This window comes from Nerophis lumbriciformis, linkage group LG38, assembly GCF_033978685.3.
Source record: "Nerophis lumbriciformis linkage group LG38, RoL_Nlum_v2.1, whole genome shotgun sequence".
Taxonomy (NCBI): domain Eukaryota; kingdom Metazoa; phylum Chordata; class Actinopteri; order Syngnathiformes; family Syngnathidae; genus Nerophis; species Nerophis lumbriciformis.
Genome location: NC_084585.2, coordinates 14,474,435 through 14,494,111, shown reverse-complemented (window position 1 = coordinate 14,494,111; position 19,677 = coordinate 14,474,435). Strand labels below are relative to the sequence as shown.

The following is a 19,677-nucleotide window of genomic DNA, read 5'->3' as shown; positions in this document are numbered from 1 at the left end:
GCATTTGTTCACAAAGTGTTGACCCTCGTCCGATCCTTGTTAGTGAATGACTGAGCATTTCATGGAAGCTGCTTTTATACCCAATCATGGCACCCACCTGTTCCCAATTAGCCTGTTCACCTGTGGGATGTTCCAAATAAGTGTTTGATGAGCGTTCCTCAACTTTCTCAGTCTTTTTTGCCACTTGTGCCAGCTTTTTTGAAACATGTTGCAGGTATCCAATTCCAAATGAGCTAATATTTGCAAAAACTAACAACGTTTTTTTCCAGTTCGAACGTTTAATATATTGTCCTTGCAGTCTATTCAATTGAATATATGTTGAAAAGGATTTGCAAATCATTGTATGTTGTTTTTATTTACGATTTACACAACGTGCCAACTTCACTGGTTTTGGGGTTTGTACAATAAAGAGCTGCAGCCCTACTGCATTGTACCAAACTTCCTAGTGTGTGTGTGTGTTTGCGTGTGTGTGTGTGTGTGTGTGCATGCCCAAACACAGTCAGCCACAGTGAAAGCAGACAAGCAAACAAATGCGGCTAAATGACGATGAGAAGGAAGGACAACAACAAAAAACATCCATTACACAAAAAAAGTCCATCAACACAAAGATGTGGGAGGGGACAGGTTGGTTGAGTGGGGGTCGGAGGGTAGGGTATAGCGTTCGTGAGCACCAAAAATGAGTGAGGGTTTGTGTCGTGTTCACTGTGATGACACGGGGGGAAGCAAATATTCTGCCTGTAAAGCAATAATCACCTTCGCTTGGGATGACTAGAATGTACGGCGTGGTTATTTGTCCCCTACCTATCACCACTAAGGCCCAGCGCCACACGTCCCCGCCGGCCAGCATGAGAGGGACAGGCAGGAGAGAGAAAAAAACAACAACAACAACAAAAAAAAAAGGACAGAAGAAAGAATAGTCTAAGCAAAAAGGGTTGCATCAAGCTTCATTGTGTGTTCTAGAGGAGAGAAGCGCTTACAGATCATTCTAGGACATTGAGATCAACAAACATGGCCAAAAAGAGCTACCAGGAAAAAAAGCCCCAGAAAGGTGCGTTTGAGGTCAGCATGTTAAGTTCTGGGGGGGTGATGCAAATGTGGTGAAGACTGGGTTCTGATCCATGTCACCCTTGGCGGGAGGCTTGGAAAACAACATTTTCACAGGAATAAAAGAAGGGATAACGCAAAATAAAAGAAGAAATAAAGCAAAATAGAAGAAAAGAAGAAATAAGGCCAAATAAAAGAAGACATAAAGCACGGACAAAGATGATGGACAAGGAACTAATAACTTTGTGGCTTGTTGCCCAACACTTGTTTACGGATCATTTAAGCTATTAAACGCGCTGTGACTTCTCGAATGGAATACTTCGGTATACTTCAATAAGTATACAGAGTGTGCCAATTTTTGTAGTCTAGTTATTGGCACTTCCCGGAAATTACAATTGTTATATTCCCCTTCTTCTACTTTTTGGCTCTTTTTTAATGGTGAATCGGAACCACTAGGCCAGTGGTTCTTAACCTGGGTTCGATCGAACCCTAGGGGTTCGGTGAGTCTGCCTCAGGGGTTCGGTGGAGCCTCCGCCGTCAAGCCACACCCGACTCATCGTGTAATAAAAACTTCTCCCTATCGGCGTATTATGGATACCCCCAAACAATGTTCCCTCTAATTTTCCATCTAAATTGCAGGTGTGTAATTTGTTGTGAGTTCATGGACTGTGTAGGTTTTGTTCTTTGAACAAGGTGATGTTCATGCACGGTTCATTTTGTGCACCAGTAAAAAAACAGAACTTTGTCTTGGATTTGAAAAAAAAAAAAACTTTTTATTTTTCACTAAAGAAGGGTTCGGTGAATGCACATATGAAACTGGTGGGCTTCGGTAACAAAGTTAAGAACCACTGCACTAGGCAGATTAAAATATTACTTCCTTCCCATTTCTCAACTTGTTAGGACATTTTTCTGCTTCCTACTTCAAATGAGCTTTTTGTTTGGTAGTCCTAACCTTCAGCTATGTTGCCAAGATGGTGACTATTGAGGATGGTAAGTGCCCATTAATGCACGCTCACCAGTTTGACCGTCAGAGAACGTACTTATGCACTCAAAAGACCGAGTGTAAGTACAAAAGTACGCCAATTGAACCACACTACGGGTCTAAGGTGGCACAATGCATTTGAGTAAAGATATAAGAAAATGAACATTTTATACCACGATTATTGTCACCTAAATGCATCACGGTACTCATTATGACCATATTGTTAAATGTGCTCAAAAAGTACTAATAAACGGACTGAAACGTTTATTTTTAAGCGGTAGAAATGGATGGATGGAAGATTACAATAAGTTAATAAAAAGACACACATTATATTTTCTTTGGCAGAAGACAAATGTTGTATTGTTTGGCTTCCTAAGAGCCATAAATTGTTATTTTACCATTTAATAATACATTTTAATGGGGAACGACATTAATGTGTCTTGCATTCATGTTAGCACTTAAGCCAGTTAGCGATTAGCACACTATCTTGCTTCTCCAGGACATAAACAGTATCATCAGTCAGTGAGTTTATCCAAATCTAACAACTACAGTTTTATGATCATTTTTATTTTAAGTCAGGAGTTTTATCGCGATTTATCATTAATATCGGTAATACTATATTAGACTAACTGATGTGCAATACTTTTAACAGAAAATACAATGCTTTATTCCAACTAGAGTGTAAACGGATAAACAACTCGAGGGCGATACCGTGGAAGTCCGCTCTCTAAGGTAAAAGCAGTACATCATTGGTACATTACTGCATACAACTATTGTTGTTGTTTGTGTTCCATTCTGTTGTATTGTTTGTAAACATCATATTTTTGTATCTGAACAAATAGTTTCTCTTTTTAAAAGGCATACTAGATTTTAAAATGTTGCTGTTTTGGAGGCCAAGCATGGATTCAATAGATTTATATAAATGTCAATGGGCAACGTTGATTTGAGATAGGAGTATTTAGAGTCATGAGCTAAGTCATGGAACCAATTAAACTTGTAAGTTGAGGTACTACTGTGTTATAGAAGTATTTGAATGACTATGTTGTTCAACTTGCATGTCAGAATATTCAGTAAAGATAAAAAGGCATTGTTTTTAAACGGTGACGTCTAACACCATTTTGGCAACCAACGGTCCGGGGAACGGGACAAGTCCGTGACGCATTTGTTACCGGGCTGCACAGAAAAATTAACTAAATTATAAACTACCGGATTTCTCCTACTTAACTCTCGCCTGTCCCACTAAACTCACCAATAAGCTTGTTACAAGATGTATATTACAACTCCTATGTTATAGTACATGGGACAATGCACATTAATGGACATATAAAATGTAAATGTGCCAGATTGTAGCCAAAGGCTAATCTGCAGTGCCCTGCAGGGTTATTGTATATAGAAGGGGTGTGACGACGTGTTAGTCTAAGGGGTTCTTAACCTTTTTGACCTCGGCACCCAACTTTTCCACTACAGAGGAGCACGGGGCCCACTCCGATTTTAACACTGAATTAATAATCGTACTCTTGATTTTGATCATATTCAACAATTATATCTAACCTACTTACAGTTTACTACCTTGTCAAATGATATACAAGCATGTGGTAATCAAAACGATTATATTATTAATTTAACAAATAAACCCTAGGCTTAGATCAGGCTGATTTGAAAAAGAAGCACTACCGTATTTTCCGCACTATAAGGCGCACCTAAAAACCACAAATTTTCTCAAAAGCTAACAGTGCGCCTTATAACCCGGTGCGCTTTATTACGATTCATTTTCATAAAGTTTCGATCTCGCAACTTCGGTAAACAGCCGCCATCTTTTTTCCCGGTAGAACAGGAAGCGCTTCTTCTTCTACGCAAGCAACCGCCAAGGTAAGCACCCGCCCCCATAGAACAGGAAGCGCTTCTTCTTCTACCCGCCCCCGGAAGAAGAAGAAAAAACGCGCGGATATCACCGTACGTTTCATTTCCTGTTTACATCTGTAAAGACCACAAAATGGCTCCTACTAAGCGAAAAGGATCCGGTTCATAAAAAGACGCAATCTCTCCATCCGCACACGGATTACTACCGTATTTCACAGCAACTGATATTCCTGTGAACCGCACTGTGGAACGGGAGCACGTACGGTGAATATTCGCACCACAGGGAATGAGAAGTCATCCTTCACTGTGGTTCTAGCTTGCCATGCTAACTTCCACCCATGGTGATATTCAAAAGGAAGACCTTGCCAAAAGAGACCTTTCCAGCCGGCGTCATCATAAAAGCTAACTCGAAGGGATGGATGGATGAAGAAAAGATGAGCGAGTGGTTAAGGGAAGTTTACGCGAAGAGGCCGAGTGGCTTTTTTCACACAGCTCCGAAGGCGAACACACCTTCACTAAGACGGGCAGACAGCGCCGGACGACATACGCCAACATTTGCCAGTGGATCGTAAATGCCTAGGCAGATATTTCGGTCACAACTGTGGTCCGAGCTTTCCGGAAGGCAGGATTCACAGAACAACAGCGACACTGACTCCGATGACTTCGACGAGACGGAACCGGCCATTTTGGATACCACGCTTGCGCAACTTTTCAATTCGGACACCGAAGACGAAGAATTCGAAGGATTTACGAATGAAGAATAACTTCAGAAGGTGAGCGCTATGTTTATTTTGTGTGTTGTGACATTAACGTTCGAGCAACATTATGTTGCTATTGCTCTACACCATTTTGAATTTTACTATGTTTGTGATTGCACATTTGCGTACATTTTGGGACAGAGTTGTTAGAACGCTGGTTTTCAATATATTATTAAAGTTTGACTGAACTATCTGACTGTTTTTTTGACATTCCCTTTAGCGCAGCGTAGGCGCGGCTTATAATCCGGGGCGGCTTATTGGTGGACAAAGTTATGAAATATGTAATTCATTGAAGGTGCGGCTAATAATCCGGTGCGCCTTATAGTGCGGAAAATACGGTAACCAAATAAACAATGTGTATTATACTGTGCTAAAATAAATAAACTAAATTAATAATAAATATGTTTCTTAACTAAACTGTCAATAAAATTAAAGTGCAAATAAAAATACAACTTCACCACTTTAGTCATAATTCTGGCGCTTTAGATATGTCTCTATGAGTCTATGTGTCAGACTTCTGTTTGTTTTATACTCTCATTACTGCCACAAGTGGTGGAAAAGTGTTTACAACTGAGTACCGCTGCTGCCTATACAGACCACAGCTGAAAAACACATACCGTATTTTTCGGACTATAAGTCGCAGTTTTTTTCATAGTTTGGCCGGGCTCCAGTGCGACTTATATATGTTTTTTTCCTTTTTTATTATGCATTTTCGGCAGGTGCGACTTATACTCCGGTGCGACTTATACTCCGAAAAATACGGTATATTACATTTTACAAAAATGGTTAAGAAACACTGGTATATAGTACATGCCATTAACGTGCCATCTCTTCGCAAAGAAACACACCCAGGGCTCCCACTACTTCAGCGTTATAGTGAGTTGATTTTTTAGGCTAATTTTTTTTGCTGTTTTTATCTTCCAGACGTGGGAAGCCGGTCCGTAAAAATAATGCATACGTTAAACTGGTCCCAGGTGGAAAAAAGGTTGGGGAACCCTAAGTTAAACGATACCCATCCCTACTCTTACGGAGTTTTCATTGTGCGTGGGAAAAGGTGTATGAATTTAGGTTTACAATTTTTCAGTCATACCTAAAGTTGCGTCCAGTGAGCGATACTGTTTAAGGTGGGGGTCAGCCACATGCAGCTCTTGAGCGGCGCCCTGGTGGCTCCATGGAGCTTTTTCAAAAATGTATGGAAATGGTAAAAAAAGGGGGTGAAAAATATATTTTTCGTTGTACAATGGTTTCTGTAGGAGGACAAACATGACACAAGCGTTCCTAATTGTTAGAAAGCCCACTGTTTAATATGTTTGTGTGTATGCTTTACTGATGAGAGAATTTGACGAGCGCGATTTTGTCCTATTTCAGTGGCCCTTGAACTCACCGTTATGTGGACTGTGACTCGACAGTTTGTTTACATGTATAACTTTCTCCGACGCTGCCACAGAACGACGTGTTTTACGCCACTCCTTCTTTGTCTCATTTTGTCCACCAAGGTTTTATACTGTCAAGTACTTTGTTGATGTTATTGACTTGTTATGGAGTGCTAATCAGGCATAATTGGTCACTAAATGACTGCAAGCTAATCGATGCTAACATGCTATTTAGGCAAGCTGTATGTACATATTGCATCATTATGCCTCGTTTGTAGGTATATTTGCACTCATTTAATATCCTTTACTTATGTCCTCTGTGTAATTAGTTTATTTTTCCATGTTTCATGACACATTATTTGCATGTAATATTGGCTGCATTTCTGATTGTTTGTGTGCCATGTTGTTCCAGACCACAGCAAATGTTAGCCAGCTTGCAAAGATTGTAATAAATCCATTAGAAGAAGGCAGACTGCAGTTTCCTTTGACTTGGACACACAAATCTATACCTTTGGCCATTCTAAGACAGTAATTTCCAGGAGTAATCTCACCCTCTGAGAAGTTTTACTAATGTTTTTCAATGTTGTAAAAATGTGTAGAATAAATATTACATTTCAACATTTCTGTCAATGAAGATTTGTGTCAGCCTGCGACACATAGTCATTTTGATAGTAGGCTAATATAGCTAATTATCCACTTACATCATGTGTTGCCATCATTATAACACTTATACAAGTCTTTTAATTATTTGCGCCTCCAGACAGATTACTTTTTTTTTGTAATTTTGGTCTAATATGGCTCTTTTAACATTCTGGGTTACCGACCCCTGATTTAAGGTATTAAATCAGACTGGCTCTTAAATACGGTTCATTCCGCACAAGTAGTGCCTGGAGCATGGTCCAAACAGCCGCTGGCGTCGCAGCAGTGAGTCTCTCTTCAGCATCCTCGCGTACTTGAAGAGCGCCACAAAGTTAAAAGTGCTGCACGCGCATGCTGCATGGACACTCTGCACACCTCAACTCGAGAAAACACAAAATAATGACGTGAAGAATGAAGAAGGCGTTGAGAGCTAGGTGGATGTCGACGCACGTTTCAAAACGTCAATGAGATGCTTCAGGGAAGCTAACGATGTTCAGCGATGACGTAACAATGCTGAGTTGTGAAATCATGCGGGACAACGTGAAAGGGAGGTTAGGATGGGTGTGTGTTGAGTGTGTGCGTTTGATTTAGCACTTTAGCCTCACTAGCATTAGAATTGACGCCGCCACATAAACAACTACATCAGTGTTGTGTGAGTGGAGAGCTGCTCATACCTTTGTTAGCCAGACGCACGCAGTTGATTTTGGTTTCCTGCAAAGAAAAGAGACAAGAGAGAGCATTTAGGCCACATGGTGGGAAGGCGACCACTGACTGATGCAAACAATCCCACTGCAGAGCGGATCTAAGTGCCAATAGAAGAGTTCATTCATGTCCTAATAGGGTTGTACAGTATACGGGTATTAGTATAGTACCGCGATACTAATGAATCATATTCTGTACTATACCCCCCCGCGCGCTACTCGTCGTCATTGCTGGTTTATGAGCAGACGAGCATGTTCGGCAGCGCACAATCACAGAGTACTTACAAACAGACACAGTGTAGACAGAAAAGGGAGAGTAAACGCATTTTGGCTTAAAAACTAACAATAAAGGTGAAGTTATAACACTGAAACGCCCACCGGAAGAGGTGCTTTAAGACATGGCTAGCGAGCTAGCGGCTAAAGTCCAACCCCAGTCGGCAGTGTTTTAACTACTTCTAAATCACTAATCCTTGCCTCCATGGCAACAAATAAAGTACGTTGAAATTAGTTTCTTCTGTACGGTAGCAGGGTTCTCCCTTAGAGATAGGGTGGGAAGCTCTGTCATTCGGAAGGAGCTTCCTCTTCTTCATTCGGATGAAGATGTTGATGTTGATTAGAGCAGTGTTTTTCAACTTCTGTGCCATGGCACACTAGTGTGCCGTGAGATACAGTCTGGTGTGCCGTGGGAGATTGTCTAATTTCACTTATTTGGGTTAAAAATATTTTTTGCTAACCAGTATTTATAGTCTGCAAATGATGTGTTGTTGTTGAGTGTCGGTGCTGTCTAGAGCTCGGCAGAGTAACTGTGTAATACTCTTCCATATAGGTAGGTGGCAGCAGGTAGCTAATCGCTTTATAGATGTCGGAAACAGCGGGAGGCAGTGTGCAGGTAAAAAGGTGTCTAATGCTTAAACCAAAAATAAACAAAAGGTAAGAGCCCCTAAGAAAAGGCATTGAAGCTTAGGGAAGGCTATGCAGAACGAAACTAAAACTGAACTGGCTACTAAGTAAACAAAAACAGAATGCTGGACGACAGCAAAGACTTACTGCGGAGCAAAGACAGCGTCCACAATGTACATCCGAACATGACATGACAATCAACAATGTGCCCACAAAGAATGATAAAAACAACTGAAATATTCTTGATTGCTAAAACAAAGTAGATGCAGGAAATATCGCTCAAAGGAAGACATGAAACTGCTACAGGAAAACACCAAAAAAAATGTAAAAACACCAAAATAGGAGCGCAAGACAAGAACTATAACACTACACACAGGAAAACACCAAAAAACTCAAAATAAGTCACGGTGTGATGTGACAGGTCATGACAGTACACCTACTTTGAGACAAGAACTATAGTGATGCATGCTTGGTTATGGTTTAAAGTCATATCCAACAATTGGGATGACAACTTTTTACTGTCAACTGAGTTTTGTTTTTTAATGATTGGTGGTGTGCCTACGGATTTTTTCAACGGGAAAAAATGTGCCTTGGCTCAAAAAAGCTTGAAAAACACTGGATTAGAGGTGTAACCACTGTAAAGCTGGGCAAGTGTTTAACAGCCAACTGACCAAGCTCTCGTCCACAGCTACCAGACCACGATTCCCATTAGGATGGTGATATATGGGACAGGATGTTATGATGTGGTCTGCAGTCTGCACCACACTCACATGCCGCCATACACCATTTGAACATAGTTGAGCGGAAGACGCCAACACCAGTACAAAGGCGATTAAGCCTGACCCAAGCAGGCCTGGGAAAGCATATGGTGATGTATTGGCCTCAGGGATGTAATCATGGAGTCTGGAAGAGTTTTCCCGCCATTCCATGTTCCATTTGTAGTACACCCAGTTTGCTAAACTGCCGTGTGACTGGTTAAAGGAGCTCAAAGTAAAGCCGCTGCTCTTCCAAATCGAGAGGATCCAGATGAGGATGCTCGGGCATCCAGTATGCCTCCCTGGGGAGGTGTTCAGGGCACGTCCGACTCGTAGGAGGCCACGGGAAGGCCCAGGACACCTTGGAGAGTATATGTCTCCCAGCTGGCCTGGGAATGCCCTGGGGATCGCCTAGGAGGAGTTGGTGGAAGTAGCCGGCGAGAAGGAAGTCTGGGCTTCTCTGCTTAGGCTGCTGCCCCCACCACCCGACCTCGGATAAGCAGAAGAAGATGGATGGATAAAGTGCTCTAAATGTTAAACTATTGTAACCAAGAGTCTGGGAAGATGTTGTGCAAGTTTGGCCAGTAAAAACTCAATAGGCGCTTTTTAAAAGTCTACAGTCTTCTCTCATTCAAACATGAACACAATCAAGAGTTGATTTTTTCCTATTGGTCACACACTTCCAGGCTTCACAATAAACGTCACATCGGGTCCGACTGCACTAACAAAATATTGATCTCTGAAAAATATCTTGCACTTTATTAAATGGAGATTCATGTTCCTATCATTTGCAGTAAAACCGTTGAGATCAGTGACGCGTTAATGCTTGTTTGATTTGTTTTTGTCGACAATTTGATATAAAGGGTGGGCGCATGTCATCCCAGGGTACATGCTTTATCAGGATCATGCAGTATGGTTGGGGGCAGCACAGTCAGAGACAAAAACAGACTTAATAAACTAATTAAGAGAGCTGACTCCGTCGTAGGCTGCCCACTAGACCGCATTGAGGAAGTGGCTGACAGAAGAATGCTGACCAAGTTGACATCCATAATGTCCAATCCATCTCACCCCATACACGACACTGTGGAGGCCCTAAGTAGACAACGCACTTGTGTGATTACTGTGATGATTTTTCGTGGTGTGCAATATGGATGTTAGTGTTTTTTTAATGTATTTTATCTTCTATCTGTACATATTAGTGAGTAATATGTAGTATGTATTACTATTTTTTGTTTGTTTTTCATTTTGCTTTACTTCTGTTACTGTATGCAAAAACCTGTGTTGCAACAATGTAATTTCCCCATTGTGGGATGAATTAAAGTCTATCTCATCCTATCCTATCATCCTTAAAACCCTTCGAAAAGCTGCACTACAAAACGTGCTCGTTGTAGCCAAACCTGACTTCCTCATTTTGATAAAAAAAAAAAAAAATCAGAACAAATTGTTTTATTAACGTTTGTTTTGTAGATTAAAGTATGCATTTATTTTGCACCTGATTTGCTGGTAAATTTTTTCACTATTATTATTATTTATTGAGTTTATTTAATTTCATTTTTCAGCATGAAATGGTTCAAGTCGCTCAAATTTTTTAAATATTTTTAATGAAATCAACCAACTTTAGTTTTTGTGTACTTGGGATCTGCCTAAGTCCGTCGATGGTGCGGATATTTATTAAATAATTTTGCTTTACGTCATACTTCCTCCAAACGATACGTTCAGAATTTGCCCATTTTGTGACGTTTTTCCCCAATTGCGACCTGCTTTGCGCGAGTCCACCATTGAAGTCTGCGCTGTAGTCAATAAGCCCCTTCTTTTTTTCTATCCTCTTTTTGTGGGGCAGACTAGCTCGTACATGCACACGAACGCTCCGCTGTTGCCATTTCTAATACGAAGTAACGTATAGTCCTAACTTATATCTGTCAGTAGACTCGCTATGTGAGCAATAAAAAAACTACAAAACGGATGACGAGGAGAAGATGCTGTCAAAGTGGAGGCACGTAAATAAAGCCGACCACAAAACGGTGCATCCTGAAAAGACGGTCAGAAAGCAACTTGAAGATGGTCTGTATTTGGACCAGAGGACCACCATTACATGTTATGCAGACCTCAAGTAGGTGTTTCAAATGTAGAAAAAATCATAATATTACCCCTTTAAATATATATATATATTTTTTGTATTTTAGGAAAATTGATGGCCTTTAAATATTCCGTGTTACACACTAATAAACAATGTTGATTAAGTTATTCTTTGTTGTAGGTTGATCTATTGTTGTTTTATTTAATGTTAGTAAGGCTACAATGTTATGCAGAGGTGTACTTATAACACTTTTATAGTCAAATGATACTATTTATAGTTGCGGCAGAGAGAAGTTTCTTCTTTCTAGAGGGTCATAACAGAAAATATTTGCGAAGCACGGCTTTAATGTGCATCTCGCATAGTAGTTTCTACCAACATGATAAATGGCCGTGTTGTTTATGTTATGTAGAGGGCCCCAATTACTAGTTGTGTCTTGGGCCCCCAAATGACTAATTTCGCCCATGGCTCTTTTATTCCTGATGTTACCATCTCACTCGCCGGCTGGTGAACGCCACATTTACAGTATGAATAAATAAATAATTATCTTTGTTCATTCTCTTTCCATTAGCACTCAAAAACCTGGAAACTCAATTTCACCACGCTGCGTTGATAGTCAGCGGAACGCCTCCCGTGCACAGTTAACAGTTTAAGCCGACAAGTACATTTGCATAGCGGAGGTGTTGAAAGGAAAACTTCACACGGTTCAGGCAGAATTCATTGAGGAGACAAACGCTTTTGCAGCGCGCCGATTGTCAGGGACGCAACAGCTGCTCGCTTTTGTCCTCGAGAAGAAAACGCATTCAAGACGGGAAATGGCGAGCTTGAACATCGAGGAGAAGCACCCAAGGGTCAACGAGTGGCAACATCCCCTCTGTGCTGCCGGAGATTTACTGTTGACATAGACCCACTGGCCACAACATTAGGTACATCATCTAATTGGCTCTAATACAGTAAAACCCTCATTTATTGCTGTTAATTGGTTCCCAGACTGATTGTCATAAATTATTTTCCGCAAATGTATTATTTTAATAGTTGGAGCGTTGAAAAAAAAAAACGGTTTAAGACCTTCTAAATCCTGTTTTTAACTTACGAAATAACACCCACATATTCATCTTTACACTCCTTTAATCCAATATAGTAATGCTGATTGAGGCTGAGCCAATCAGTGGCTATTATGCTGAAGAGTGCACTCTGATTGGTTTGGTCTTATCTAGTTGCCAATACTACTGTAGTGTTTTTGTTTTACGGTAGTTAAATTTGCAATTTTATGCTTGAAATTGTTTAATTTAGGTTAACAATACATAGAATATGCTTAAAAAAATGTACATAGTTCTGCTGTGTAGTGAAGCTACAATCTTTGAAGTACAATGTGGCGAGTAATTAATGAAAATGAGTAAAATTAACTGTTAAAGGTTAGTACTATTAGTGGACCAGCAGCACGCACAATCATGTGTGCTTACAGACTGTATCCCTGCAGACTGTATTGATATATATTGATATATAATGTAGGAACCAGAATATTAATAACAGAAAGAAACAACCCTTTTGTGTGAATGAGTGTGAATGGGGGAGGAAGGTTTTTTGGGTTGGTGCACTAATTGTAAGTGTATCTTGTGTTTTTTATGTTGATTTAATAAAAAACAAACAAACAAACAAACAAAACAAAAAAACGATACCGATAATTAAAAAAACCGATACCAATAATTCCCGATATTACATTTTAACGCATTTATCGGACATCTCTAATATATATATATATATATATATATATATATATATATATATATATATATATATATATATATATATATATATGCTATAAATGCTAATTTTTGAGCAACACTGTTAGAGAGCAATTCTTTTAACAATAGTTGTACTATTGTTAAAATATAACTACTTTAGAGTAGGGCTGCAACGATTAGTTAACATAATTGACACGGCCGATCATAACAATTAATCGACAAAGATTCGTTTTTGTCGACAATTTGCTTTAAAAAAATAAATAAATAGATAGACAGCCAATAGTGTTCATGTTCACACTTGTATTCCTTTAGGTAAATAATTGAGGCTAGATAACTGTAACAGTACTGGATAAAAATACTTTTTGCATTGAATGTTATGTTTACAGGACATCTTGCTCATTAAGTTTGTTGATTTATTTTTATATTTTAGACTTAGACTTAGACTTAGACTCAGACTTAGACTTCCTTTAATTGTCATTCAAATTTGAAGTTTACAGTACAGATAAGAATGCAATTTTGTTGCATTAGCTCATTGTCGTGCAGGATAAAAGAGCAATAAGGTGCAGATATAAATAAATAAATTACTGTACAGATAAATATATTGCACTTATTGCATATGCATCCACGTTTATGGATGTATATTTGTGTAGGGCTGGGCGATATGGACAAAAAAGTATATCTCGATGTATTCTTACTTAAACTCGATATTCGATGTATATCTCGATTCATATTTTTCGGTGAAAGTATACACATAAAGATATTCATTTTTGAGCGATATTCAGTTAAATTGAAGTGAATGACAACTGTACTGTAAACAGTCAGTGGCTCTTTTATTAACCCAGTTAGGCAAGATAGGTATTAACAGCACAGAAAATAACCTGTTTAAGTAGCACAGAATTACATAACATAAATAAAATAGAAAAATAGTATTTCTACGTCAAAAAAAATAACATAGCTGTGCAAATAATACAAAAATGTATCAAACTCAGATAAAAATTACATTTGCAGGCAGGCACTTTTTAATTCCCTTCTTGGTTCGATGACCCGCGCTATCTTGCCTCTGATTGGCCTGTCCCTAACCAATCGTCACTCATCATAGTAAACAACCAACCAATCATGGATGTTCTTATACGTGCAAGCACGTCTTGGAAGGAGGAAGGGGAGGGGTTTAGTAGCCCATGGAGGGGAAGCCGGGGAGAACAAGGAACACAACAAATAAGCGGTGTTTGGTCATTAAAATAAATAAATTATACCGATATTACGATATTTTATCTTACAAACTCGATATATCGCCCAGCCCTAACTTTATGGAATAATGTAAGACAATCCCTTTCTTAGCTATTAATGTGTGTTCTGTTAGAATTTAATTTACTATAATAGGTTTTAAAAATAAGTTCAAATCAAGTCGCTCAATGTCAATCAGATCATAAGCAATTGTTTGACTGGCTGACTACCGTATTTTTCGGCTTATAAGTCACAGTTTTTTTTCATAGTTTGGCCATGGGTGCGACATATACTCCGGAGCGACTTATGTGTGAAATTGTCACACACACGTCAGCAATCGTCACTCACACGACAACCAATAAGAATTTGGCTGGGGAGGGTCATGGCAGAAGTGCATTGTGGGTCCTGGGATGCTAACTGCTATTTGCTATATGCTACTGCCGCAGCTATAAAATGGATCACATCAACATTGGCGGTAACTTATAAAAACTGACAAGAGCTGAACTAAAATGGCACCGAAAAGGAAATCCTATACTGTAGATTACAAGCTGGACGTAGTGAAATATGCAGCAGAGAACGGCAATCGAGCAGCAGAAAGAAAGGACATACCAGAGGCGACACCGGGGAGGAAGATTTCATCGGATTTAGCGATCGGGAGTGACAGATTGTTTGGTAAACGTATAGCATGTTCTATATGTTATAGTTATTTGAATGACTCTTACCATAATATGTTACGTTAACATACCAGGCACGTTCTCAGTTGGTTATTTATGCCTCATATAACGTACACTTATTCAGCCTATTGTTCACTATTCTTTATTTATTTTAAATTGCCTTTCAAATGTCTATTCTTGGTGTTGGGTTTTATCAAATAAATTTCCCCCAAAAATGCGACTTATACTCCAGTGCGACGTATATATGTTTTTTTCCTTCTTTATTGTGCATTTCCGGCAGGTGCGACTTATACTCGACAGCGACTTATAGTCCGAAAAATACGGTAATCGAAAAAACAATCGCTGATTAGTTGACTATTGAAATAATTTTTGGTTGCAGCCTAGTGTTGTAACGATACCAATATTTTGGTACCGGTACTGGTACTAAAATTATTTCAATACTTTTCGGTACTTTTTAAATAAAGGGGACAACAAAAAAATTCCATTATTGGCTTTATTTTAACAAAACATCTTAGGGTACATTAAGCATATGTTTCTTATTGCAGTTAAGTCCTTAAATAAAATATTGAACATACTAGACAACTTGTCTTTTAGTAGTAAGTAAACAAACAAAGACTCCTAATTAGTCTGCTGACAAATGCAGTAACATATTGTGTCATTTATCATTCTATTATTTTGTCAACATTATTAAGGACAAGTGGTAGAACATTAATTATTAATCTACTTGTTCATTTACTGTTAATATCTGCTTACTTTCTCTTTCAACATGTTCTATCTACACTTCTGTTAAAATGTTATAATCACTTATTCTTCTGTTGCTTGATACTTTAAATTAGTTTTGGATGATACCACACATTTGGGTATCAATCCGATACCAAGTAGTTACAGGATCATACATTTGGTTGTGCGGGACCGGTACGTTTCAGAGGCGATATAGTACCGATAATGATTTATTAGTACCGCGGTACTACCGGTATACCGTACAACCCTATTGCAGCCCTAAAATAAGGTAAAGAATGAAATATGTTGCATGTTTAAAGTGATTCAAATCCGAGTTCAGTCTATTGTGAGTGTGCATGAAGCAAACAGCGGACGGGACAAAAGGGCTTGCTGCCAGCGTCTTTTCCATGTTGGACAGTCACTGAGAGTCCACTCGGCGGACCGCGTTCTTCTACTGAATCACCGCGCTGCTTCGTCCGCGCTGATGCTAATGAGCCAAACCTCAAGAGAATGCTAGCAGCAAAGTTAATAAATGGAGGACTAATTTATTGCCTCCATCCACAGAGGCTGCATGTTGTTTACGGTGAAGACGTGTGTGTAAGTGTGTGTGTGTGTGTGTGTGTGTGTGTGTGTGTGTGTGTCAAACCTGATAAGAATACTAAGTGTGTAAGGGTGATGCAGCTGCAATGTGAGCGTCTCGTACATACTTATTTGTGTCCAATCATCAGGTATACACTAAGTGAAGTATTTACTCACGACTACTTCATGTCAACATAACTATTGGTCAAACATTACTGCATGTCTTTTCCATACAATTAATAACGATGGAACATATACATAACTACTTTATATGACCATAAGTCTCTTTCAATCAATAAACAATTAGAGTCCTTGGGAACTAAGACACTTTTCTAACCCCAACACACCAAGTAATCAATGTCCATAAAGTGATGCTTGGTGGAGTTTGCTGTGGAAGAACTAGCACAGGTCCAATATGGCCACTTCTGACCTCACAAATGGACAAACCTGTTGAAGAAAGTCTTTCCAGAAGAGCGGAAACTTTTCTAGCTGCAAAGGGGTAACAACTCCAACATGTACGGAGTGAGTGCAACGTTTAGCAACATCACCTGTCAGCTGCTGTATGTGTGTGTGTGTGTGTGTGTGTGTGTGTGTGTGTGTGTGTGTGTGTTCTTGTATGTATCCTTCTTGAGACACCAGGAAGGAAAAGTACCTTTCATATGAGGACCAGTGAACAAGTTAGGAAAATCATTGCATTTAATAGAGAATGTCTCATTTGCACCCCTGGAGGTGAAATCTATCAAAATTAGAGTGGTCCCAAAAAGGAGGGTTTTTCTCAAATTGACTGTGTGTTGGTTTTTAAAGTGCTCCCACTATGGTCAACATATGAAATAACAAGTGTGTATGCATTTGAAGTGCTCCTCATATGGCCAACATATGTAATAACAAGTGTCTGTAAGAAATTGAAATGCGCCCCCTTTGGCCAAAATGGATTTAAAAACATAAAATAAATATGTACATGGAGACATACAAAACGACGTAGAAAACGATTAAAAACCAATTACAACAACACAAAATAAAAATAAAAATAAATTAACTAAAAGCAGTCTTTTTATCACAATGTGTCTCTCGTAAAATTATAACTTTTTATGTAAAATTATAACTTTTTATGTAAAATTATAACTTTTTATGTAAAATTATAACTTCTTATGTAAAATTATTACTTTTAATGTAACATTTTTACTTTTTAATGCAAAATGGTGAAATTTGTCATATAAAATTCTGACTTGTATCACAATATTGCCAATTTTTTGAGTAAAATTATGACTTTTGTCATAATTTTGCCAAGTAAAAATTCCTATTATTATTATAATATTGCCCAAATTTGTAAGTTTTCTTATAAAATTGTGACTTTTGTCGAGTAAAATTACGACTCTTTTCATGAAATTGCCAAGATTTTAAGCTTTTCTTGTAAAATTGCGACTGTTATTGAGTAAAATTCCAACTTTTATCATAATGTTGCACACATGTTCAGTTTTTCTTGTAACATTTTGACTTGAGTTGAGGAAAATTACGACTTTTGTTAATAATACTGCACAAATTCTAAATTTTATTTGAGAAATTGTGACCTTTTTCGTGTGAAATTCAAACTCATCTTTCACAACAAGCTTTTTTATATTTGCATACTATGTATATATTATTAATGTTGTAAATACAAATCTTTATATATCTAGAAAGGGTGGTCCTAAAGAGGTAGGCATTTTTCGGAGGTCTCAAGAAGGTAGGAAATACAAGAATGTGTCTGTGTGTGTGTGTGTGTGTGTGTGTGTGTGTGTGTGTGGGTGAGTTTGAGTGACAGCACTTCTTGAGCAAGCTGCAATCATTCCATTACTTGTCAAGAAAAAAAGCCATGTATTTTTCCACTTAGCAAGGTGCCAGTTGTTGTTTTTTCTCCCATGATGTGTCACCATCTTCTCGGCTTTCTACTGTCATTATAACAATGGCGGCTGTTTGTGTAAAGGCATCACATGAGCTGATGAGCAGTTGTAACCCATATGAACCCAGAACCACTTGTGATGAATGATGTTTTCTTAAAATTCTAATAATAATTAATTAGTTAATAATTATTACAATAATAATTAATTAATAATTTTTAGAATAATAATTCATTAGTTATAATTATTAGAATTTGAAGAAAACATCAGCATTCATCACAAGTGGTTCTGGGTTCTTATGGGTTACAACTATTGTAACCCATAAGTATTAATACAACCTTTTCACTTCCGATACAATACCAATATTGGAGCTTTGAGTATTGGGTGATACCAATATCATATGATATCAGCACAAATCATAGTAGATACATTTATTATTGTGTACTGATTAATTTTAGAAAATGTTTGATAAAGTGAATACAATGATTGATATGAAAAACACTAATCTTATGATTAATTTATGCTGTCTTTAAATTGAAGTGGAGTAATGATTGTTACTTTGTGACACCGAGTGACCACAATAATTCACTAAGTTAAGCTCATGATGCAGTATGTTTAATTAGGCGGACACGTTTGTTTAATCTGTTTACTTTCTAATATGCTTCTGCCTTGGAATATGCAACCGTAATTATTTGATACTTGTTTATATTGACAAATGTGCTGTTTTAGACTGCAGTATTGTTTAATCATCATGTCTAGCTTGTGTGCTATTGTGTGCTTAGCTGTTGTGTATCTGATAACGCCTAGTAGCCTAGCCTACCATATTTACCTTTTTTTTTTTTTTTTTAAATGACTTGACTCTCCTCTCTGAGCTGCCACCTTACTGTGGTAGAGGAGTTTGCGTGTCCCAATGATCCTAGGAGCTATGTTGTCCGGGGGCTTCCATTCCCCCTGGTAGGGTCTCCCAAGACAAACAGATCCTAGGTGAGGGATCAGACAAAGAGCAGCTCGAAGACTTCTATGAAAATGCAAGAACCGAGACTCCGATTTCCCTCGCCCGGACGCGGGTCACCGGGGCCCCCCTCCGGAGCCAGGCCCGGAGTTGGGGCACGATGGCGAGCGCCTGGTGGCCGGGCCTGTCCCCATGGGGCCCGGCCGGGCACAGCCCGAAGAGGCAACGTGGGTCCCCCCCTCCAATGGGCTCACCACCCATAGCAGGGGCCATAGAGGTCGGGTGCAATGTGAGCTGGGCGGCAGCCGAAGGCAGGGCACTTGGCGGTCCGATCCTCGGCTACAGAAGCTAGCTCTTGGGACGTGGAACGTCACCTCGCTGGGGGGGAAGGAACCTGAGCTAGTGCGTGAGGTAGAGAAGTTCCGGTTGGATATAGTCGGACTCACCTCGACGCACAGCAAGGGCTCTGGAACCAGTTCTCTCGAGAGGGGCTGGACTCTCTTCCACTCTGGCGTTGCCAGCAGTGAGAGGCGATGGGCTGGGGTGGCAATTCTTGTTGCCCCCCGGCTCAGAGCCTGCATGTTGGAGTTCAACCCGGTGGACGAGAGTGTAGCTTCCCTCCGCCTTCGGGTGGAGAGACGGGTCCTGACTGTTGTTTGCGCTTACGCGCCAAACGGCAGCTCAGAGTACCCACCCTTTTTGGATTCACTCGAGGGAGTACTTGAGGGTGCTCCCCCGGGTGATTCCCTCGTTCTACTGGGGGACTTCAACGCTCATATTGGCAACGACAGTGAAACCTGGAGAGGCGTGATTGGGAAGAATG

At 39.4% G+C, this 19,677-nt stretch overlaps 1 protein-coding gene across 9 annotated transcripts in view; it reads right to left on the bottom strand.

The window, feature by feature from the left end:
* ptprt (protein tyrosine phosphatase receptor type T) overlaps window positions 1–19,677 on the bottom strand; it is a 555,785-nt gene that overhangs the window by 222,931 nt on the left and 313,177 nt on the right. For 5 of the 9 annotated variants that reach the window (XM_061932272.1, XM_061932263.1, XM_061932264.1 and 2 more), the window contains exons 15-16: window positions 7,331–7,367; window positions 754–810 (exon numbers count right to left, since the gene is read on the bottom strand). In XM_061932272.1, coding sequence (XP_061788256.1) covers window positions 754–810; window positions 7,331–7,367 — 94 coding nt within the window. The remainder of the gene's footprint in view (window positions 1–753; window positions 811–7,330; window positions 7,368–19,677) is intronic. The other 4 variants (XM_061932269.1, XM_061932270.1, XM_061932271.1 and 1 more) reach the window with 2 other exon arrangements.